Source organism: Vespula vulgaris, chromosome 5, assembly GCF_905475345.1.
Source record: "Vespula vulgaris chromosome 5, iyVesVulg1.1, whole genome shotgun sequence".
NCBI classification, from domain to species: domain Eukaryota; kingdom Metazoa; phylum Arthropoda; class Insecta; order Hymenoptera; family Vespidae; genus Vespula; species Vespula vulgaris.
In genome coordinates this window covers 4,389,646-4,414,422 of record NC_066590.1, presented here as the reverse complement: position 1 = coordinate 4,414,422, position 24,777 = coordinate 4,389,646, and the positions used below count along the sequence as shown (strand labels likewise).

General features: G+C 37.3%; 1 protein-coding gene and 1 long non-coding RNA gene across 7 annotated transcripts in view; one reads left to right on the top strand and one right to left on the bottom strand.

The window, feature by feature from the left end:
• LOC127063664 (AF4/FMR2 family member 4) overlaps positions 1-24,777 on the top strand; it is a 153,099-nt gene that overhangs the window by 5,502 nt on the left and 122,820 nt on the right. For 3 of the 6 annotated variants that reach the window (XM_050993663.1, XM_050993665.1, XM_050993664.1), the window contains exon 2: positions 1,483-2,403. In XM_050993663.1, coding sequence (XP_050849620.1) covers positions 2,342-2,403 — 62 coding nt within the window. In that variant the 5' untranslated portion in view covers positions 1,483-2,341. Of the gene's footprint in view, positions 1-1,044; positions 1,386-1,482; positions 2,404-24,777 lie in introns of those variants that run through there. The other 3 variants (XM_050993673.1, XM_050993668.1, XM_050993666.1) reach the window with 2 other exon arrangements.
• LOC127063675 (uncharacterized) lies at positions 1,007-5,548 on the bottom strand. The gene is made up of 2 exons (XR_007781446.1): positions 5,138-5,548; positions 1,007-2,546 (listed from the first exon to the last, which is right to left on the bottom strand). It is a non-coding gene; the product is annotated as an uncharacterized LOC127063675 (long non-coding RNA).

The following is a 24,777-nucleotide window of genomic DNA, read 5'->3' as shown; positions in this document are numbered from 1 at the left end:
TTGTGTGTGCGTCGTATGTGTGTGTATTTGTATGTGTTTCCTTTCGATAGTCGGGATCGACTATCGAATACTTTCGACTTTGTCGATCAACTCGTACGTTAATAATCACTTCGTAGTATAATGGTGCTTTCTTCTTGGCCTATCGGAATGAAATGAATCTTTTTTTTTTCTTTTTTTTTTTTCAATTTTCTTCCCTTTCTAATTGCACCTGTTTAATACAATCGAATATGTGTTTGATGTGTACGTGTACATGTGTGTGCATCTTTTCAATTCATTCAATATGTTCCCATAACGAAATAAAATATATTTATTTCACTTCGTAATGTGCGTGTCATATTTATAGCTATCATTAATATAATCATTGAGATAATTTTAATTATATGAATTTATTTTAATTCTCGATTTTAATTTTCGACCGGTCGTGTCCAGGAAGCTATACATTTTTGGCTTTGGATTAGGGTAACTTTGAAAAATTAGTGATTAAAAATAAGCGCATCCTCAAAGTCCTGGTATCCGATTCAGGGAGATAGAAGAAACGGTGAAAGTGCATAGACGAGTCTCGGAACTCAGGAGAAAGGAATAATTACGGCTTACGACATACCGTTGTAACGGACGATTTCGCGCGCATCTAACTGATAATATTCCTTATGCGCATTTGTATAATAAATTATAGGTAGGCTTTCTGGTCGTCTTTCTTTTTATTTCTATTTCTTTATTTCTTTCTGTTGGCCTGACGTTCTTCGTTGAAATTCTTGGAATTATTACTATTGGAGATATTGAAACGACCGTCCATACTTTTAGCTGCCAGCTATTGAACAATTTAATTGTTAGCGTTGGCTCGTCCGTCAAGAAAATATTGTTTCGTAATTACGACCTCGAAAGTTTTCAAGTTTTCCTGGTTTTACGATTTGGTCGTAATAAGTCCGTTCGAGTTGAATGTCCTTAAATGTCATTATAAAAAAGTTCACTTAATTACGACGATATAAAAATTAATAAGAAATACAAATAAGTAATTAAAACTTTATTATTATTATTATTCGATCCGCAAAACTCGTTAATTATATAAGAATTTATATGTTTTTGGCAGAGATCGATTTGTTAATACAAATGTATCTTTTGAAAGTTTAAATTTTCCCGGGTAATGCGTCGCATACGTTGTCGGAGTAATCAAAGACGGCGCCATCTTTGAAAGAGTCGTATTTGCGAACTTTTCGCTGATTTTTCGTTCGGGTTTGGATCGAAACTGTCACCTTCTAATCCAACGAACCATTTTCCACTCATTTCTAGAAAACACGTCGTACGTTCATTGAACTCCGTGACGCGCAAGAATGATTCAAAGAGATAGATAAATAGATAGCTAGATAGATGGATGCATAAATAGATAGGTAAGGTAGCTACGTAGGTAGGCAGATAGATAGATAGATAGATAGATAGATAGATAGATAGATAATCAAATAATCCAAGCGTATCATCATCATGCAGGCCTGTAACGTCCGCGGAGCGAGAACCGTGCCACCACGAACGAGTATTGGGATCTACGAAGCGGCAATCCGGTGATTACCTCGTTCCAGAAAAGAAGAAAATAATTTGGCTTTAAATCGTGAAAGTGATCGAGCATCTAGAACGGACCTTGTGGTAGGAGAGAAAGAGTAAGAACGATCGTCCTCGCTCGCCGAAAGTCGCACTCTCGAGTGACTACGTCGTGCGCAGTGAGCGCTTACTCTAACGAGCAACGACGAAAGTTTTTCTTTTCTTTTTTTCTTTTTCTTCTGTTTCTTTTTATTTTTCTATGACGTATTCCGTGACAATCATAAGACGATAAAAAGTATCATCGGCGTATGTGACATATTTAAGAGAAAAAGGAAAAGAGAGAACGGCAAGTAATCTTGATCGTGAATTCGAACAGTGAACTGACGAACGGAAATAGCGAGTTAAAGAAGATATAATTGTAAAAAAGAAGAAACGAGAGGAAGAAAGGAAGGAAGGAAGGAAGGAAGGAAGGAAGGAAGGAAGAAAGAAAAGAAGGAAAGGAAGAAGGATCATTTTTTTTCCATCGTTGATCTAGCGCAAAAATCTTCACGAGGAAGAAGAGGACGAAGCGTCGTCTTTTGACGCACGCCGTCTCGATTAATTCGACGACGATGTATCGTCGTCGTGCATACGCTCGAACGTCATCGTCGTCGTTGTTGTTGTCTTCGTTGCCGTCGTCGTCGTCGTTGCTGCTGCTGCTACTGCTGCTGCGGTGAATGGAAAGCTAGGCTAACGGATCACGCGACACAGTGATGCAGTGCCGTAGTGTCAGTGTCGAGTGCCACGTGCCCGTTCCTTGGATTACTTGAAGATGACTTCGTCCGGCGGATATTATGACGACAGGAATCCTTTGCTCAAGGGCACCTTATCGAGGTGAGTCCGTAAATTTTTCTTTCTCTCTCCTTTTTTCTTTCCTTTTTTTTTTATTCTATTTTCATTTCCTCTTTCTCCATTTTCCTTTTTTTTGACGGTCGGAAAATGTGACGCGACAAGGAATACACAGGTCGATGCAGAACCTACAAAAAGTTTATTACTCGATCATCGAAACTGTCCAAACTCTAATCGAATCTTAATGATTCGTTTATAAATGAACGAATAAATAATTTCTTTTTTTTTTTTTCGTTTAGATTATTTTATCAAAAGCTGTTACTCGTATAACAGGAAGTAGATTGGGTCAATCGGATAGAAGGAAAAATGTAATCTAATGAACGTTCTAGTCTAATAGATTCGTTCCTTTTACGTGACACGCGAACGTATTATACATGTGTATAGATACATATATGTATACATACATATGTATGGTATGTTCACTCGCTTACGAATCTAAGCACAGTTGAAAAGGGTTAATACGCATTCGTTCGGTATTAAGACGGTTGCTTTGAGATTGAACGAAGAATGTTTAGATGGAGTCACGTAACCTTCCGACACAGTTTTATCCGCTCGGCATCAAAGTGAAACCGTAGGAAGGATCGACGATGAGGCGAGGCATTGCGAAAGGCGCCTCTTTATGCGCGCGCGTTACGTTCGAGCGCGTTACAACGCGTAACGCGATGCGTTTTCAGACGAAAGCCAGCCGGATATGTATATGCGTTTCTATACGTTATGTATCTTTCTACGTATAAGCGGATATATGTGTGTGCGTGTATGTGTATCGACGTGATACACGAACTTACTACTTGTTGTTCCCGACGACGCCGAGCGTCGAGACGTCGCGACTTCCATTTTCTACGATATACGTAGACACGACAGATATACGATTCTATGTATACGTGTGTACGTCTATATACACGTATATAATATATACATACCGGTATGCAAATGTTTTCGATAGCTCATCTTCGTGGTTTAAGAAAATCTAAACGAACATGAAACGATACACTATATACGTAGTAATATTTCTTTCTTTATTTCTTCGTTCTACGGTAAATGTTAATGTGCATTATTTGAAATACATTCGAACTTTCTCTTTCAACGCCGAAGAATAAGAAAAAAATATCTAACTGTCTTGGAAAGTTTCACACGAACTACTTCATATTACGATCATCTTGGAATTCGAATCGATTCGTTTTCGAATCACGAACTTGTAGGATGTTTGTTTCTTTATTTTTCTCTATCGTCCATCGAGCGTTGAAATCGTTGAGCGCGTCCCTTCGATATGAATTTTCTTTTTCTTTTCTTTTCCTTTAGAGGATACATCTTTCTTATTATCTCTGAACGTTAATGCATGGTAATTAGTTAGATTAGATTTTGTACCGTTCGACACAAAAGTATGCGCTTGTTTTTCGACTTAGCCTTTATGTCATTTAAATTTTCATGTTAGAAAATGGCAGACGAGGGTACTTCTTCATTTTTTTTTTTTTTGTAAGAACAAAAAAAGACGCAGATCTATATGAAATTTCGGAAGAAAATTAGTTGGGACGACGTTAGATTCGTATTACGATTTTTCCTTTAACAGAAATAAAAAAAAAAAGAAAGAAACAAAGATAACCACGAGATCTTGCGATCTTTTAGAAAGGAAATCCTCCAAAACGCTTTTATACACGTATTTAGATAAAAATAGCTTCACGTGAAATCGTTAAACGCGGTGAACTTGAACGAACGTGTATACGTAAATACACACGTACTTTCAGGTTTAAGTTACTTGCAATAGAACAACCGATCGTTGGGACGAAAGCCGACGTCGATATTTTTAGGACGATGAATTTAACAATGGGAATGTCACTTTAGTTGACACTTTTTATCAAGACGGTAGTTCGTGAACCGAAAAATAGAGAAACTCTTTTACATATACGCAGAAATAGACAGATACATACATATCCATCAGTTGAAACTTTTAAAAGATATTTTCTGCAGCGAGTGAATATTTTTTAATATTAATAGAAAACTTAGGAGAGCTGTAATCGAACTTTTGCTACTTTTTTTCCTCCTTCTTTTTTCTCTTTTTATTTTTCATTTTTATTTATTTTTTTTTTTTCCATAAAAGCATACCCACTTCGAAAACATCGAAATAATATATTATTCGATTAAACACGATTGGACGTCGAACTTGAACTTGATAAACCTCGAACTACGCCCACTACTTTCTTTTTTTTTTGCTTATTTTCTTTTCGTTTCTTTTTTTTTTACTTTTTTTTTTTTTTTTTTTAATCCGTCCCGATCTTTTTAATCGCATCGAACAAGGACAACCAAACGCGTGTGCGTATAACAATGCAGAGAGAGAAAGAGAGAGAGAGAGAGAGAGCGAGCAAGCGAGCGAGCGAGCGAGAGAGAGAAAGAGAAAGAGTGAAATTTTTTTTTCATTTTTCAAATAGCGAGTCCCTGTTCATTCGCTTATTAAGTAAATCGCGAAACGATGTTTTTCGCTGATGGACGCGCACGTGCATAAAAAAGAAATGCGTAAAAGAGGGTAATGCACGAACGGTATAACGAGCGGATACTTTACTCGCTTAGGAGTCTACTATTCGTCCTTCGTCAACGTACATACATACATGCATACATACATACATACATACATACATACATACATACATACATATATATATATATACACACAGATACAAGGACAAACGCACAAACATATGCACGAATAAACGTATATATACTCTACGTAGGAATAGATGAGGGAAGGTTCACTCTCGTGTGCTTGCGATGCTTCGCGAATCGATCGGCTTGGTTCGGTCCGACGTGTACAACGTAAAAAGCATTGGGCGACTGCACTCTCGAAATAAAAGCTTGAAAAAGAGGAATTAACCGATAACTCGTACGGGGAAAGCGTGCGCGTTAATTGATAATGAACGCGTCGTTCGACGTCCCGTCTAAAAGCGCGACGTGTCATGACGTTTTTTCTCCCTATCTCTTTCTTTCTCTTTTTCTGTCTTTGTCTCTAATTTTCCATTTTTTTTCTTTTTTCTCTCTTCCTCTTTCACACTTTCTCTTTCTCTCTTTCTCTCTCTCTCTCTCATTCTTTGTTTTCAACTATATGTCTGTCTGTCTGTCTGTCTGTCTGTCTTTTTCTATCTGTCCCCCATCATTTCTTTTCTCGTTCTACTATTCGCAATTAAGTGCGATTAGATACGTTAAAGGACTACTTTAATAGCTCCCCGTGCGAGAAGACAAGTCGCATATTTTATCGACGATAAGCTTGGAAAACGATAATACCGAACGCTGAGGGGGACACTTGTAGGAAATTACCTCAAGCGAAACGATCCTCCTACTTCACTCTTCTCTTTTATTCCTTCAACTTCTATTAAATACTTCTTGTTTCTCGATATACGTATCTAAATATACATATATGTATACATGTACGTACTTACGTATATATGTACGTATATACGTTATTTGTATTTATACGAACACAAATCTATCTTTTACCGATCTTTAAATCCCCTCTTCCTTCTCCTCCAATGTTAAATCGTTGTCACACGCCTATGTTATTTTCCTGTAGACTCGCTTTCTTTTTTTTATATGATTGATTGATTGATTTATTTATTTAATTATTTATTTGCTCTTTTTTTTTTTTAATCATATTTATTTCTCCGTTCTTAAATTTTAATTGAATACGATTAACTTGACATTTTTTTGGCATACTTTGGAACCGAGAAACGTTTAGATAAAAGTCATCGATTTGCGTTTCATCGTTGCAGTCGATATCTATTTGTCGATTTATCTCTCAAACCAATGATCATAGATTTTGTTTTGGCAGATTTGATTTCAGTAAAAAAAGAAATTCAATCGTTCTTTCTCTTTTCTTTTTTTTCGTATCAGTAAGCAAAAAAATGATATACATATGTATGCGAGTGACGTGAAAGCTATAATATATTTTATTAAAATCGATATAATCGTGCCGTGCTAATTATAAATCGTGCTTAAGAAAAACACGAGAAACTTCGGTATATGAAATAACAGTTTTAATTTTGTGCAGATAAGATGAAATTAAAATGTAAAAATAATACAAGATATCTAAGTGTGTGACTCGAAAGTTATGCGACGCATAGAATTTATAGGGTTTAACGCGAGATTAATTATTTTTCTTTTTTGTTCTTGTTTTCTTCTGCCTTTTTTTTTGTTTTGTTTTTCTTATTTGCAAGTGAGTAGAAATCGATGAAAAATGGAATTAATGAGTCGGTTAAGTCGATTGGACCGATGTTCGATTCACACCCGTAGGCTCGAATATCGCGACGAACGAAACGGTGAACGGGAGAAACGCCATTGCCGGTTGGTTTCAGCGGCTACGCGTGTATGTACGCGTTTCACATGCATAGGTAGAAGTAGGTAGAACGCGAATGTGGGACAGGGTCGGCTGTACAAAAATCATCGCGTTTATCGTGTATCACCTAGCAAGTATACGCACGTAACGTATAACCTATCCTGGATAGCAGATAGAAGGTTGACGCGCGTATGGAATTTATGATTTTTCATTATAACAATAGTTGCTTTAGTTAGTTTCTTTAGAAACTTATCTCTCCATTTACATGTCGAACCAATCTTGATAAAAAAAGAAAAAAAAAGAGAAGAAATATTTCCTATCGCGTTTGATTTAATAACACACACACGTACACACACACTTCTCTCTGTTTCTTTTTTTCTGTGTGTTTACGATTACACAAAAGTTTGCCTTGAGTTATTCAAGGACGTACATTAGACTCGTTTTATACATATAGATCAAAATTCGTAATTCTCTTTTTTGCAATAACCCGTTCCGTTACTGTTTATTAGTATCTATCAACAAGTTAACTTGTTTTCATTTTTTTTTTTTAACTGGAGAAGTAGAACATCATTTTCTAAGTATATACGTATTGCATCATCGTGTAGATCGTTAAAGAAAAATTATTCTAGAGTCGATAAAAGCTAAATATCTTCTTTATCTCCTCTAAGACATTAACGTTATGTGATAGAGTCAAAGATAATTAAAAAAATGAGAATTTTTTATCGTCTTTTCCAAACCTGTTAACATCAACGTTCAGTAATTAATAGAAAATCAGTAGGTATAAATCATTAGAATATGTGAAGATACATTATTAGAACATAAGCAGTCATATATTAGTAAAAAAGTCATAATATATTCGATGAAACGATCTGATTATCCTGACAGCTTTTATAATCATAGTCTCGATAAAAAAAACGATTAAAAAAATAAAAAAAGGAATTTATAACGTAGTTGTTTGTCCCTGACGGTGATTATTCGTTCGTAGCACCGTATTGGCTTCGTGGTTCGCCAGCATGTTTTCGCCGATCGATGCGGAAGACGTTTCCCTCTTTTTACGAGAACCTAAACGAGAAATACTTGGTTGTATCGTTCGTCCTCCCCGTCGAGTTACCGTTCCTTATATACCCGAGTAGGAATGAGAAATTTGTCGAAAAATTCACTGCTTTTCTTCCATTTTTTAAATATTTTTTTTTTACTTTCTTTATGTAATTATTTCTCTCTCTATCTCTCTAACACTATCTCTCTCCTTCTCTGTCTCTTTCTGTATTTTTTTTCGGTAATTTTCTTTCTCTCTTTCGTTGATATAATTTTTCTGGATTCGTAGCGAAATACACTGACTGTTCTAGAGCCTTTTTACCAACGACGATGAGAACGACGACGAAAGCTCGTGCCCTTAGGCGCATATAAACCGTAATGGCTCCCTGGTGGAATTAAATTCACGCCGAATGCGTTTTCTCCACCCTCTTTCTTTCTTTCTTTTCTTTATCTCTCTCTTCCTCTTCCTCTCTCTCTCTCTCTCTTTCTCTTTCTCTCTCTTGTTTCTATTCTAACGAGCTTTCGAGCTTGCGTTTGTTTCGACAATTTCACGCGTGCGGAATATGTCAAGCGGCGCGGTGGGTTGTGCACGTGAGTATGGAAAGTGAAAGAGTGGGGAAGAAAGAGATAGATAGAGAGAGAGAGAGAGAAAGAGAGTTAGAGGGTAGAAAAAGAGGAGAGGGAAAGAGAGAGAGAGACAGGAAAAATGAAGCTGGCGCCGCCCTTCTGTTCATTATCTCGAGGCCACCAGGCGCCGGAACGATCGTCTAGCCCTTAGCGATAATCCTTTGCATCGTTTCTTCTTACTTCTTCCTATCTTCGATTCTTTTCTATTCTCCGATAAAACTCTCTCCTATGTTCTTCGTGTTTCATTCGAATAAGATGTTATCGAATGTGTTTGTAAAGGGATACGGTCTGTTGGGGATCGATGGAAAGGGTCCCGTTGATTGATTTAGAAGGGTTCGAAATAATGAAATAAAACCAATATATCGGAATTTTTACGGAGGTAGTTTATATTCAAATTTGTTATAATTAATATAATTAATATACATTGCTTTTCTTTTCCTTTTTTTTTTTTTTCGTTAACCTATGCTAGGGAGATAATTAAACAAGAGAGATTGAGAATTACTAAATAAATAAAACAAAATCTCTCTCTCTCTCTCTCTCTCTCTCTCTCGTAAGTGTATTATATATTATGTACGTATAGGATTTATTAAATTACATTATAAAGAAGCTTCTGAAAGATAACATTTTCCCAACTCTATTCGAGTGCATATATTACACTGACTCGTAATCATCTTATCGCTTTTTACATAACATTTCAATCGAAGCTTGTTCGAAATATAGGTTTTCCAAAGAAAACCAGAGAAAAGACAAGTAAAAGAAATGCAAAAAAAAAAAAAATTGAAAATGAAAAAAAGAAAAAAAAAGGCCACTTTATCGCAAAATTCCGAAAGGAACGTATCGTAACTTAGTACATAAATAAGTTAGTAGAATCGTAGTTAAATGAAGAACGCAGGATAGTTTGATAAAAAACGAAGATCACTTTTACGGATCGTCAAGTTCTCACCATAAAAACGCTTAGAGAGTTTTCTTCCCTGTTAAACTTCATCTCCGACTTAGAAAACTTGGCGACTTCGTTAAAAAAGTTGTCTTGAACGATTCCTTTTTCTTTTTCTCTTTACTTCTTCTTCTTCTTCTTCTTCTTCTTCTTCGTCTTTTCTACTCTTATCCTTTTCCGAGATGATTCAGAAATATCAACAATCGACTGGTTCACCGTGTAAATTGGTCTGAAATTAGAAGGAAACTTTGCATATCTCTACGTAATCCGTACAACAGTGCAATCTTATCTTTTTTTTTTTTTTTAAGCGATGACATACATGTGTACATTTAGTATCGTGCTGATATGCATGTATTTTTATAGATTTACATGAGCATATATGTATACAGGAAACATGTCGAAATGCAAGTCCAAAGACTTTTTTGTATCGGACTATGCAAATCGTCTACTTCATATACATATACATATGTGTGTATATATATGTATTTGTATGTATATATATATATATGCATGTATGTATGTATGTATATATATATATGCATGTATGTATATATATGTATGTATGTATGTATGTATGTATGTATGTATGTATGTATGTATGTATGTATACATGTAACTATGTTCGTTCATTCGTGAATCGAAAAGAGACGAATCGTAAAGGTCAGAGTTCACAAACACAACGATACAAAGAACATGGAAGTACACTTCTTTATTATACTTCGAATTATATTTTTTTATAGACATGAGATGGTATATATATACATACATATATATAATATTCGTATATGTACATACGCATGAATATACATGCATATATATATAGATATATAGGATTGTGTAGACAGTATTATGGCGAGTATTTGATTGATAGAAAGAAAAATATTGGCATCACTGATATCTTTTTTACCGGGACGATTTATTATCAAGATTACGTACCTTTTATCACGAGCATTCACGCTAGAGCAAACATGTGTGTATGTGTACGTACACATATATAAGTAAATATGTATATCGACGCGTATGTTGATCGTGTGCACATGCGAGAACATTTACATCGAACAAACTCTCTTGCTATTATGTTTTTGTACAGTAGAAAGTAGTAATAACAATTACATATAATAATAACGATAGTGATTCGAGCATACGATTGTTCTTTAACGATTCTTCTATAATCAAATCAATTATTTATTTTTTCTTTCCGTGACTTTGAATGGATATATTTGATATAAAATTATCGCGAGTTAATTAATATAATTTGATTCGAGGGATGACAAAAATTCTTTCTCACTTTATTTTTATTTCAGTCGATTTCCTAAATGCACACGTACGAAAAAAGAAATGGTAAAAAGATCGTTTGGCATTGACTTTTTCTTCTCCTATTTTTTTTTTTTTTATTATTTGGAGAAAGAGAGAGAAAGAGAGAGAGAGAGAGAGAGAGAGAGAGAGAGAGAGAGAGAGAGAGAGAGAGAGAGAGAGAGAACGCGAGGAACACCTTCGATACGGGAATAATAGTGTTAAACTTGGTTCGTCGACCTTGAACGAAGCACGATAACGTACGGTGATAAAAATGGCAGGAACAACCGATAGCGTCTGATAATGACATTGTCAATAATTCTCCAATTAACAACCACGTATGGTCTTACGTATCTCGTTTTCTTCAATTACATGGTTATTTTTCTTTTTTCTCTTCTGTTTTATTTTCTTCTTTATTTTTTATCTTCCTTTTTTTTCCCCCTTATAACGCCATCTTGTAAGTATGATATAATTTGAGTTTCTCTTCTTCTTATATTTTCATAAAAATTAAATAACGTGTAGAAGGTCGAGATAATCAACATTCGTTTTTATTTTTTACATAGTTCTATTAAAAAAATAACGTGACCTAAGTCACTTTCTTAAGTCATAAGCGACAAGTAACAAACGAGCTAACTCACATTATGAATATTTAAAACAATACTCTCAAGAAACGAGTAAACATGTATACGTGCGTATACGTGTAATGTAATATATTATAGTTTGTTCTTCACTGTCTCTTTTCTCTGAGAAAATATTATACGTATGCACTATACGTATTCGTGTGTGTATGCACGTGCGTGTGTATTTGTATTTGTGTGTGTGTGTGTGTATGTGTGTATGTGTGTGTGTGTGTATGTATGTGTGTATATATATATATATATATATATATATATATATATATATATATATATATGTCAGAAAAAGACTTACAAATCTTACAATGTACGTATAGAAGGAAAGAAAAAAATGTAAATATATCTAACGTATCTACATTGAAAAACATAAGCATAATTATGTTTCCGTTCCGTGTAGATTTATTATCTTTGTTTTTACTTGCTCTTGAACGAGTCCGAGTCCACAACAGGCTTGCTCTCGGATTATTATCTATTGGATAATATAATATCAGCGTTGAAGTACAAAGATAGGAGAGAAAAGATAGAAAAAGGTGGAAATTCAAACAACGTGTTAGAGAAAAGAGAAGAAGAGGAGGAATAAGAATAAGAAGAAGAAAAAGAAGAAGAAGAAGAAGAAAGTGGAGGAGAAGTAGAAATAGAAGTAGAAAAAAAAGAAGCTCGAAATTCTTTCGAACGGATCAGATTCTTGTCCAGGGCCAACGCCCACACAACAGTTAACTTTGTGCTTGTTCGCGAATCGTCCCCTTCCAATTTCTTTTCCGCTTCTCGCTTTCCTTCGTGGCGTACGTGCGTAGACACCATATACATATACGTAAACCTATACATACGAAACGTATACACTTATTTACTCTCCTATATTTACAGTCGATAAAACGTGCTCGATTCCCATGCAGTTGCAGGCGCGCGACTAACACGCGCCAAATTTGAATGATACTTCGGAAATAAAACGATTATGAAATTATTTCATTGCCCGTTCATAACGAGACAAAATGTTTTGTTGTTGTTGTTGTTATTATTTAACGTCGACATGTATGATTATTCGAAAATTTTTTAATAATTCATTATTGATGTAAGCGACAAAGGATCTTACTTATTTCGTAAGATTAAAAAAAAATATAGGTTTTGTTCATATAAAAAATAAAATTGATGAAAGATAGAAGAAGATACGCGTAAAAATAAATCCATGAGACATATGGGAATAGAAAACATCGTTAGAAAATACTAGCAAAATAAGTTAAGTCGATCTATCGAATTGGCTTCCATTGTCCAACATTTTCCAGTATTTCGAAGTCCGATCTAACGCGCAGTAAGGAATCGTCTAACGGCCGTTGGATCTTGAAGCACGAGAAGCCGTCGTGCTCGTGCAGCCTAACACTTTCACCGGTGGATTTCTAATGCTAGAGACTCGGTCTCTTCGGTCACGTTCACAACCGCGAGTTAATGGAAACGATCGCGACGTGCTTCGCGTTCGCTTTAATCGTTTAACAAAACGGTGCTCGAGTTTAACTAGCGACGAACAAATCGTTCTACTCCTCTTTCTCCTTCTACTCTTTGTCGTCGTCGTCGTCGTCTTTGCATTTGTATTCGTATTTGTTATTCGTATTCGTCGTTTACTGTTATAATAACGGAGTCTCCGCTTTTGATCATTCTTAAATAGCGCCCTCTACGAAAATGGGTCTTACGTAAAAAGTTACTTCTTTATTAGATATTAGATCTAATCTCTCTATTTCTTTCTCTCTCTCTCTCTCTCTCTCTCTCCCTATTTTTTTTTATGAGTACTACTTTGCATGCTCGAGCCAGTTCTAACGCGATTTTCTACGGCAAACCATTTTTCTTTAACGAGCCTCCAACATAAAACTCGTTTGACGCATATAACGTGCATGCATGCATACATGTATATATCCTACGTGCATTCGTATATAGATTATCGTCGAAATAACACGAATGTATTTTTTCAGGAATCCATTCTACGAAAGACTCTTTTCAGAACTACAAATCTTTACGCGAACATTTTATCAATTTAAACGTGACAATTTTATCGAATTTTCTTCTTTTTTTCTCTCTTCCTTCCTTCCTTCCTTTCTTTCTTTCTTTCTTTCTTTCTTTTTATTTCGTTATGTTCGTTTTTTCATTTCTTTTTGTTCTTTTCTTTTTTTACGTAATATCAGAAAAGCGTCGGAGAATCCAATTAATTTCTTATTAATTATAGTCGATAAGGAAATCGTTAATTTTCTTAAAGAAATTCGTGTTCTTTCGAATTGCGAACGAACGAGACGTTGTTGTACTTATTTAAAATAGCATTTAGTGCCAGACGGTGTATACGTAAGACGTAAAGAAAGTACACAACGGCAGGTATGTTAATCGAGGAGAGTTAACTTCTTTTTTTCCTGTTTCCTCTTTTCTTCTTTTTCTCCCTCTTTTTTTTTCAAACTGAGAGTTTTCCGAGCTTCAGGTTTTATTCCTCGAGAGTATAGGAGTGAAAGTATTTTACCACGGACGAAGTCGTTTTTTTGCATCGTTGTTTGTCGTTCGGCCAAAATGCCATCGTACTCTTTATCGTTAAAAAGAACCAAAAGAAAGAGATGAAAAAGAAAATAAATAAAAAAATCAATAAAGGAGAAAAATAAAAAATAAAAGAAAAAGAACAAAAAGAAAATAGAGAAAGATAAGGAAGGAGAGTAGGATGGCTAGAGAGAGAGAGAGAGAGAGAGAGAGAGAGAGAGAGAGAGAGAGAGAGAAAGAGGGTGAGAATGAGGTAGGGTGGGAGAAGGAAGTCGTTCAGTGTGAAGTCAGCTTAAATATGTAACACAGTAGCATCGCGCCTCTTACTACGGTCGAAGCAAAGGAGGAGACACGAAGGAGAAACAATGGTAGGGGAAGATAGACGGAACGGCCTCGGTATGCGCGTGTACCTCCTCCTCCACCTCCTTATCCTCCTCCTCCTCCTCCTTGTTCTTCTTGTTCTTCTTAGTTCTTCTAGAGTGGCTTTCTCTCTTTCTCTCTCTTTCTCTCTCTCTCTCTTCTTCTTCTCCCCATCTTCACCATTGGCAATCCGTTCCTACGACGTGCTCGAGATTAACCACTTCGATGCGATTTTAAAATCGAGCCCACTCTAACGCATTCTAACAACGAACTTCTTCTAGTCATATCAATCGTTTATTTCGTTCCTTAAACGTCCTATCATTTTAAACGTATCAAATAATTTTCTTATATTAATTTAGAGTCATTTCGTTCATTTCGATTTCGTATTGTCCTTTCGATATCGTTTGCTTTACGTGATACTTTCGTATCTTTCGTAATCCTTTTTATAGACTTTTTTCTTTCTTTTCTTTTCTATTTTCCTTCTTTTTTTTGCGATATCATTGTTAGACGAGATTAATTTGATCACTTGGAACTATTGCGACTAACAACGAGTTATGTAAATTATTTTCGCACGAAAGAATAAAAGAAATGGTTGCTCCATTAATCATGTTAAGGATCATCCGTTAAATCTTGAATAAGTTTTCGCTCTGGCGATAGGTTAGACACGTTTCCTTAATTAGGACTTCGTAGAAAGTATTCTAAACACTTTCGAAGTCACATTCCCCAGCGTTAAGATTACTCTCAACGTGTCTCGATATAACGTATAGCGTGAGTTTATTGTGTTAGCCCACTTCTAAACGCATTTGTCGAGCATCTACCTCTCTACTACTGCTACTGCTACTTCTCCTCCTCATCCTCCTCATCCTCCTCCTCCTCCTCCTCCTCCTACTACTACTACTACTACTACTACTACTATTACTACCATTACTACTATTACTATTATTATTACTACTATTATTACTGCTTAGTCTCGAAGTAGCTCCTCGTGCTTTTATTATCACATTGTGTCACTGGCAAGTTCCTTCGAATTACGTCGCCATCGTCGATCTCTCTTCCTGCCGTTCGTTACCAGCCAGACCGAGATTGCATTCAACGAACTCCTCCTCCGTAGCTTCCGGAAGGAGAGTGTCCGACGAGTTTGCCCCGTTGCGTTTGCAAGCACGAAGCACGTTCGCTTGGTCATCGCTTTTCCTTCGAATCGAAAGCTATCGTGAAAGCTTTTTCGACTCTTCTCTTATTTGGAAATGGAAGAATTACGCAAAGGTATAATGTTACCTTTTCTAGGGCAACTTCGGATCAACATAGCTGCATATATATATATATATACATACATATGTATGTACGTATGGTTTATATGGATATATTTACATAGGATACATACGTGTCGACAAAATGATTCTACAAGAATTTTACCCTCTTGGAAGCGAAAAACCTTATCGGAGTGTGGAATCTTGAGTATGAAGTGAAAACAACGACGAAAAGTGATATCATCGGAATCTGCCTTCGACTTGGAGTTTATATTAGTAATTTTATTAGAAAATCGAATATAGTAAAAGTAAGAGAAAAAAAGAGGAAGAGAGAAAGAAAGAGAGAGAGAGAGAGAGAGAAAGAGAAATATACAGAGAGAAAAGAGTAAGAAGATGAAATTGGTGGAAGTGGGAGGAACGGTAAAAATTGGTTTCAAGGTTCTTCGAGAGGAAGAGAAGACCCGTTATTGTCTTACATTTCGGCCGACGCCATAGTAGCTGCCTCCCTTCTCTCTTTCTCTCTTTCTCTCTTTCTCTGCTTGTCTCTCTTTCTCACTCTTTCTTACGCATTACAGTCGATACGATCGAGACTGAAAATTTATTTCACGTCACATCCGAATTCCAAATGGTCTTCTTGAGTTGGTTGGTATCTTCGAGGTCACTGAGTTCCTGAAGCGTCAATGACCGCCAGAGTCATTATTATTAAAGCGTAACTGTCGCTCGGTACGAACCCCCTTAGAAACGCATCAGACTACTTTTACTAGCAACTCGAATCGTTACGTATCTTTTCGCGCAAGAACAACTTCTTCTTTTTTAATTTTATTATTCTTCTTTTCTCTTTTATCCTTCGATATGCATACATACCAATACGATCGACCTAACGTTTAATCCTTATTAAAACTCATTTATCGTGATCGTTAAAGAGATCGATCGATCGATCGATCGATCGTTTTGCGTCACTATTGAAAATATCTCCCTTATTTCCTTTTCTTTTCTCCTTTTTTTTTCTCCTCTCTACTTTTCTTTTCTACCACAAGTAAAATATCGACGGGAGAAAAATCGTGTTGATTCTGTCTGAACAGAAACGCACGCATACTTTGTGTCGTATCGAGCTCTCGAATAGGGTCGATAGAATTTCTCGACGACGACACGCTGCTTCTCCGACTCTTAACGTGACGTCAGGATCGCGTAGAAGGAGTTCCGTTAAGTCTTCTCTCTCTTTCTCGCGAAGGAGGAGGAGGAGGAGGAGGAGGAGGTGTTGTGGGAATCATCCGGTTTGAAGATCCTCGTGCCTCTTCTTCCTTCTTCTCCTCCTCCTCCTCCTCCTCCTCCTTCGTTCTCTTTCCTCGTGCGAGCACTACCTCACGGAATTCTATCCACCTGCTTTTCAACCAGAGTAAGAATGAGAGAGAGAGAGAAAAAGAGAGACGACCTACCTACCTACGTCTCGTCTCGCGTATAAGTACTCGAGTTTCCGCTCTCGTTATCCCTCGCGCCGCCTTTATCGTCTCCTCCTCGTGCCAAGTTATCGACGTTATCTTTCGACTTTCAACGAGTTTCCTTCGGCTATGTCTCGTGGCATACGTTCGACGACACGTCTTAGTGTCTTTAGTTTCAACTTCGTCTTCCCAATTTTTCCCTGCTTAGGATAATCCTTTCTATTAAATTTAATTCGTGTCAGGTATATGGTGCACAGATATTATTACCGCACAAATGTCAAATGTTCGATCATCCTCCGTTATATTTTTGTCGATGATATTAATAATTACTCGGAGTATACATCATACACATGATGTTTCGATTTTGCATTGAGTATTATGTTAAAAAAATGCTAATGAATATATAGAAAGATATGTATATATATATGTATACAAATACAGACACATAAATATGTACATTAACTTGTTTCGCGCGTACTTAATCGAAATTTGGTGATGAAAAGATGACCTTTGATTTCTCTATTATTGAAGGAATGCGTAATATAGGAATGTAAAAAAGGAGATTTAGGAATTGATATAGCCGTAGATTTGCCGAGAATTATTTTTTTAAAAAAAGAAATTCTGTAAGATGGTCGGTCAGTCGCGTGTCTTGGATGCGATCAGCGTGAACGAACGAACGAATGAATGAATGAATAAATAAATAAATAAATAAATAAATAAATAAATAAATAAATAAATAAAAGAGCACAAAACGTATAGTATAGAAAATGGAAATATAAACAAAATAGGTATTCATCGTATTCGCCGACTACAAGAAGGCAACGACAGTAGCTCGATAGGAGCCTGTTAAGGTTGCCAACTTTCTCGGCGCCATGCCGTGGCTTTCGTTTCTCCATGACTTTCGTGAGCTCGTTCGAGCGAAGTTGGTTTTGCTGTGATCGAATTCGACTCCGTCCAATCTTGCAAGAAAGATATGAATAATAATAATAATCATAATCATAATAATAATAATAATAATAATAATAATAATAATAATAATAATAATAATAGTAATAGTAATAATAATAGTAATGATGATGATGATGATCATGATGATGATGTTGATGATGACGATGATGATGACGATGACGATGACGATGATGACGACGATGACGATGACGATGATGACGACGATGACGACGATGAACATTAAAAAAGAAAAGAAAAATGAAAAAAAAGAGAAAGAATGGAAAAGGATAGATTTTGGAGAAAGCAGACGGTAGGGAGTGTAAGATATTTCTGGACAGAAATAATTGAACGAGCTTGAAAGAAGAAGCGCCATTATTCCGTCATTTAGGCGTTTCTCGCGAGTCGTAGGACTCCTAGGACTGTGAACGTCGAAGGGTCTCTACTCTGCTGGAGACGACGCTTTCGTTGTTGAAGAGAAACGGTGTGTGTGTGTGTGTGTGGGTGTAGTGTGATATACGTATAGAGTGAGAGAGTGAGAGAGAGAGAGAGAGAGAAAGAGAGAGAGAGAGAGAGAGAGAGAACGTGATTTGATAACACAGCATCGATCCGTAGCAGCCTCTCAGGATACCTCGTCCCTTCTCCTTTTCCTCCCCTTTAACCTTTCCTCTTTCATTCTCTCATTCATTCTCTTTCTCTCTTTCTCATTTCTCCGATTCTTGCGTTGTCGCAATGAGGAGAATTGTAAATACCTGTGACGTGCCGATCTCTCTCTTTCTCTTTCTCTCTCTATATCTACCTACCTACCTATCTATCCATCTACCTATCCATCTATTCATCTATTCATCTCACTTACTCTCTAAACATGAAAGACGAAGGTAGATAGAGAAGGCGATCTTCATCCTCCCTTTCCTCTTTCACTTCCTCCTCTTCTTCCTCTATGTCCTGTAAAGACAGAGAGAGAGAAATAGAGATAGAGATAGAGAAAGGGATAGATAGAGATAGAGATAGAGATAGAGATAGAGAGAGAGAGAGAGAAAGAGAGAGAGAGGGAGGGAGGGAGGGAGAGAGAGAGAGAGGAGAATCCTCCATAAATTCCCCGTCGTCGGGTTATTCCGGACGTGTCGGTACAACGAAAATATTCAGCACGTGTGACGAGTTACGTCGGTAACTCCCGTTGCGTTACGTCGTGTTGCACGTTGCTGCCGTTGCCGTTGCCGTTGCCGTTGCCGTTGCTTAGCGTGTTGCTCTTTCTTGTAGATGCAACGATCTAATATAGAATGCCTTCTTCGTCTTCCATCTCACTCTTTCTCGCTTTCTCTCTCTCTCTCTCTTTCTCTTTCCTCCTCCATCTTTCTCTTTCTCTCTCTCTCCCTCTCCTCCTCCTTCTTCTCCCTCCTCCTTCTCTCTCTCTCTCTCTCTCTCTCTCACTCTCTCACTCACTCTTTCTCTCCGTCCTCGTAATCCGTGGAAAAGGGCTATTAATAGAGCAAACAGGAGGGGAACGAGAATCTCAACTGGCTCTATTCGAGAATCCTTAAGATTCAAGTTTTATTTTCACGCTCTCATTACGGAAATACTCGGTGATTCTTTGATTTAAATATAGTTTTACAACGACGAGTAGGTGGGGAGTGGAAGGTTGGGGGAGGGGGGAGATGGAGGACGGGTAGGTGTTGAATTTTTAAGCGAGAAAATTTCGTAAGTCAATTCGCGGATTTACGTTATTATTAGTGAAGATTATTATTACGATTGTTAAATCTAGCACATTGTTAAATCTAGCACGGCGTAGTGGTATATTGTTAAATCTGATCGTCATAGTCTATCGTAAATTATTATTATTACGGCGAACATTTGATTTAATTTGGAAACGTTTCTTCGAAGTAACACATACAAATTGGAATTGGTACTAATCACGTACTCGAACATCGATCAAGAACTACACCGGTCTAATCTCCATAAATTTGTCACGTGCGAACGTCGAAGCACGCTTTGTTTACGTTCGCCTCGTCCACCGAAGTGAAAGTTCCGCCATCGTGTGTGTGTGTGTGTGTGTGTGTGTGTGTGTAAGAGAGAGAGAAAGAGAGAAAGACGTCTAACGAGCGCGAACATAAGCGCGTACGAGACCTAAAATTAGAATACGAATTGAAAAGTAGAGAAGGGGATAGGAAGGTAGTTTGAAGTCGAACGATCATGCAAGAAAGAAAAAAAGAAAATGATAAAAATCGATTGGAATCTTTCATTCCGTTCATGCGAGATATTATTGATTCGAATTTTAAGGTAAGAGAGAGAGAGAGAGAGAGAAGACCATCTTCGATAACGAGTTTGAAAAAAGTAAGGAGAGAGTTATCTCTTTGTCTCGAAGGGAACAGCTTCTTCTCTCCCTCGATAAGTCGATTTTTCGCTCGAACAAGCTTTCCTTGTCAAAGGAAGACGTTCGTCTCACGAAGACTGCCGACGACGTGCGGCGAAACGAAGAGGAAAAGTCGTCGAAATTTTCTAAACGTTTCACGTCTAAAACTAATCTCATGGAGATCGATAATATATATATATATATATATATATATATATATATATATATATATATATATATATATATACACATACACACACGTACATATATAGGTACATATATTACAAGTACAACAATGACAACAATAAAAATGGGAAGCACATATGGTTGTCTAATGGGTAACGATGACAACGATTAAATGAAGAAAAGTAGAATGATAAAAGTCGCGCAAAGGAAGGAGAAATCGTTCGATCGTAAATTACAGAGGCGTTATTAAATTATCAGGAGCCGAGACGACTTGTATTACAAGCGGAATGCGAACGGAGCACGAAGCGATTGGCTTCAAGGCGACAAGTGGCCTGGCCAATGAACCGGCGGTGGTTCGACCGAAGTCTGTTCGCTTGCTTGCTTGCTCGGTTGCTCGGTTGCTTGCTTGCTTGCTTGCTTGCCTGTTTAGCTTGCTAGCTGATCCTCTTGCCTTGACCGTAACGCGTAAGAAGGACCAAGAAGAAGACGAAGAAGAAGAAGAAGAGTGTCGAGACTGTGTTCTTCGTTCAACTAAAAAATCAATCATTAGACCGGATCGTTTCGACGATCAACGAACACGATTTCTAAATCGTCCAAATGAGAATGTATGTACGTTGTCCTCGTTGATTGGTACATACAACGCGGTCTTAGAACGTTGATAAATTATTTCTGAAAGATCGAGACTGAACGTAATTTCTTCAGAGCCTATTCACCCTCGACTCCCCTCCCCCTCTCTCCTTCTTCTCGTTTTCGTGTTAGTTTTTTCAATTAGTGAATATATTACTAGATAAATTATACGTAGTACGTTTCTAATGGATTTCGGTATTTTCACTGTCTCTTGAAATCACGAATGGAAAATCGAAGGTCAAGAAACGACCTTCGCGAGAGTCGACCTTATCGATAATTCATTATATATACCAACTCTACAGCAGGAAAAGCGAAGAGGTAAAGGAAGAGAGACAAGAGGCCATCTATAGGTTTACTCTGTGTGTTTCTCTTCTATTCTTTTCTCTTCTCTTCTCTCCTCTCCTCTCTCTGTCCCTCTTCCTCTCCCTCTCCCTCCTCTCCTCTCTTTTCTCTCTTCTCTTTTCTGTTCTGGTTCTCTTCGTGTATATTTCACTCGCACGCGCGCCAACCGAGAACTTAACGCGTCTCTCTTTTCATGGAATACGATCATAGCTCTCGTAGCGTGAAATCCGTTACCAGCGGTCGGTAAAAGCATATTCAACGAGAAGGATAACTCGATCGTTAAAGATACCTTCTCTTGTGACCTTGACTTCTTCTTTCTTCTTCTTCTTCTTTCTTCTTCTTCTTCTTTCTTCTTCTTCTTCTTCTTCTTCTTCTTCTTCTTCTTCTTCCTCTTCTTCTTCTTGTTTTTCTCTTCTAGATCATCATCCTCTCCTCTCTACCCTCTTTATTCTCTTTCTCTTTCTCTCTTTCCACTTAAACGATTTCATCGTTTTCTTGAGAGTATCTTACGAGTTTCGTTCCATTAGCTTCGCATTTAAACGATAGCGCCACGTAGTATTAACGAAGCATTTACGTCTCCTTCGCATTCTCCTTCTTCTCCTCTCTTCTTTTTCTTATTCTTTTTATTTTTCTTCGTTATTATCATCACCATCACCACCACCACCGTCACCACCACCACCACCGTCACCACCACCACCACCGTCACCACCACCACCACTACCACCACTACCACCTCCACCACCATCATCACCACCACCACCGCCATCACCACCATCACCATCACCATCACCTCTTCCTTCTCTCTATCATGAAGTCGAGTCTCACGTCGCACTTGGAAGATTTCCAGACTGCTAGAGGTTTAATTGACTCATCGTAAAATGTAGGACGTCTTCCTTGACAAATCACGTTTGAATTTCGCCCTGAGAAATTTAACACCTTCTTTGACAGAGTACTGCTAATTATTTATTCATTGTCTCGTTCTTTTCTTTTTTTTTTCTTTTTAATTTTTAATTTGTACACGTGCCTGTATTGGTATATATATATATAAAGGGTAAAGTTCAGTTCATCGTTGAAACGATATTGCGAAAAGAAATATTCTTCGTTGAAAATTCGAAGAAGATACTGATTCGAGGAAAAAGAAGGCTTCTGGTAGAATGGCGATGGTGGTGATGGTGATAGGAGGGTGGTCCGACGGTAAGAAGGCTGGCCAGATTTTAGCGAGTGTGTAAATCACCGGAGGAATACCGGTCGCAAGTAAAAGAGCAAAGGTCTCTTGCCAGGACAGGTTGACGAATCGATTTCTTCACGGCGTTGAGTCCTCCGTAAAATAGTAGCACCAGCGGCAACGGTAACAGCAGACGCAGAAGCAGCTTGTTGGAAAAAGTGGACGAACAAGTAAAAAGAAGAGAAAAAAGAAAGAAAGAAGGAAGGAAGGAAGGAAAGAAAGAAAGATAAAAAGGAAGATGAATAGAGATAAAGAAGGAAAATAAAATAGAATAGAATAGTTTTATTCGTCTTAAAAATATAATCGCAGGGAAATTAAAATTTTGAAACACGTCTCGCAAAAGTGAGGTTCAATGAATTATACGATTATACAAATGAAAGAAAGAAAGGTAGAACAAATGAGAAAGTAAAAAAAGAAAGAAATAAAAAGAAAAATTTATTCGAAATTTTGCGATAAATAATCGATCGACATCGCTTTCGAAAGTTAATAATATAAATTTGTAATTTAATAAATCTTGCAAATGAATCGTTGAAAATATTTTCTTTATATTATTTTAATGATCTATGCTTTCTACGTTTATTCTTTCTTCTTTTATTTATTCGTTTGTTTCTTTCGTTCTTTTCGGTGTGGAAGGTAAATGAGCCTTCTCAAGGAGAGAGAAATGCCTTCTCTCTCGTCTCGTCTTCTGGTTTGGCCGGTACGCGCGTGAGGAGCTTTAAACGAATGTAAGAAAAAGAGAGGTAGATAGAAGGGAGTGTATGTATGTATGTGTGTGTGTGAATGTGCCTGCGTGTCTCGTGCCGATATATATTTAGCGCCTGCACATTTCTCGACCCATATACTCTGACGAGTAACAATACACAGAAAATATGTTTTCTATGTAGGGAGAGTGGTCTCTCTCTCTCTCTCTCTCTCTTTCTCTCTCTCTCTCTCTCTCTTTTTCTCTACCTCCCTGCTTTCTTCTTCTTTCCTTCTATCATTCTCGGTCATGACGAATTCGGGAAAAGAAGTCTGCTTTTGAGCCGTACCATTTTTTTTTCCTTTCCCCATCTTTTCCTACTTGGCCGCACCGAAGGGTTCTCTCAAGGTTGACAGGGTAAGAAGGAAGCTATCTCACGAACAAATTGATAAAAAGCCCTTCGTCTGAACTTGTCAAGGACTAATGTTGTTCTTAAAAAAAAAAACAAAAAAAAATAAAAACAATAAAAAGAATAAAAAAAATGAAAAAGAAAAAAATAAATAAAAAAAAAGAGTAAAAAAGTACCTCTTTTTCCGCAATCAACGAACGCGAATAAAGGCAAGGAAAAAGTAATATCTAACAAATTTCATAAAAATCTTTGATGGATCTTTAGATGAACGTCGCGTACATTGAATTGTATCAACGCGATAAATCTCTAAAAGTGAGGGGTTGGTACCATCTGGAAATCGCGATAAGACCACGACGACGACAACGACGACTAGGTTCGATCTACGTAATCGACGATCCTGTATTCGCGAGCAAACCTTATCGATAGGGATCATCGGGCTCTCGATATTGAGGAGAGAAACGGTGAGTCATTGTCGACCGTAGTATTAGGGGAACTCGGTTAACCACCACTAAATCAATGTGCAGTCACACCGATATAGACGTATTATCTTCCTAACCCTCTGTCAACTCGTGTCGCGCATCTGTGCGCGTCTCTACGATTTACTGCTAATCGATAACACGCTACTTGCGAAGCATTACGAAGACGCTGACCCTTCGCCGTGGCTTTGCCCGCTCGACTCGATTGAGTTTGTACACGCATGCACGCACGCACGCACGCATGTACACATACACCCCTCTACCCTCCCTCGAAAGAAGGAAAAGCATTTTTATCCCTTTCTTTTTTTCTTTTATTATATGACAAATAATTCGTTTTAATTACTATGAAATTCTATTCGACGATTTGCATCAATGAACTTTCTAAATCGATAGGAAAGATTCTATTTTGCTGGCGTAATTTTTTCTTTTTTGTTCTCTCTCTCTTTTTTTTTTCTTTTGTTTCATCGACGTTTATCATCACACAGACTTACGATATAATAAATTGTAAAGGGCCGAAGTTCTCCGCCCTTTCTTTAAACTTCTGCCATTTATTACGCTTAATTGTGTCTCATTCCGTGGTATTGCTCCACTTGTACAGTATCGGGGACCACTCGATAAATAGACAGACACTCACGTAACGTTAGAGAAACGCTAAGTCGTTTATGCAAAACTTCTCTCGCGCATCGGGAATTAGCGTGTTTCAAGGGAAATCGGAGTTTGTGGCGTAGTT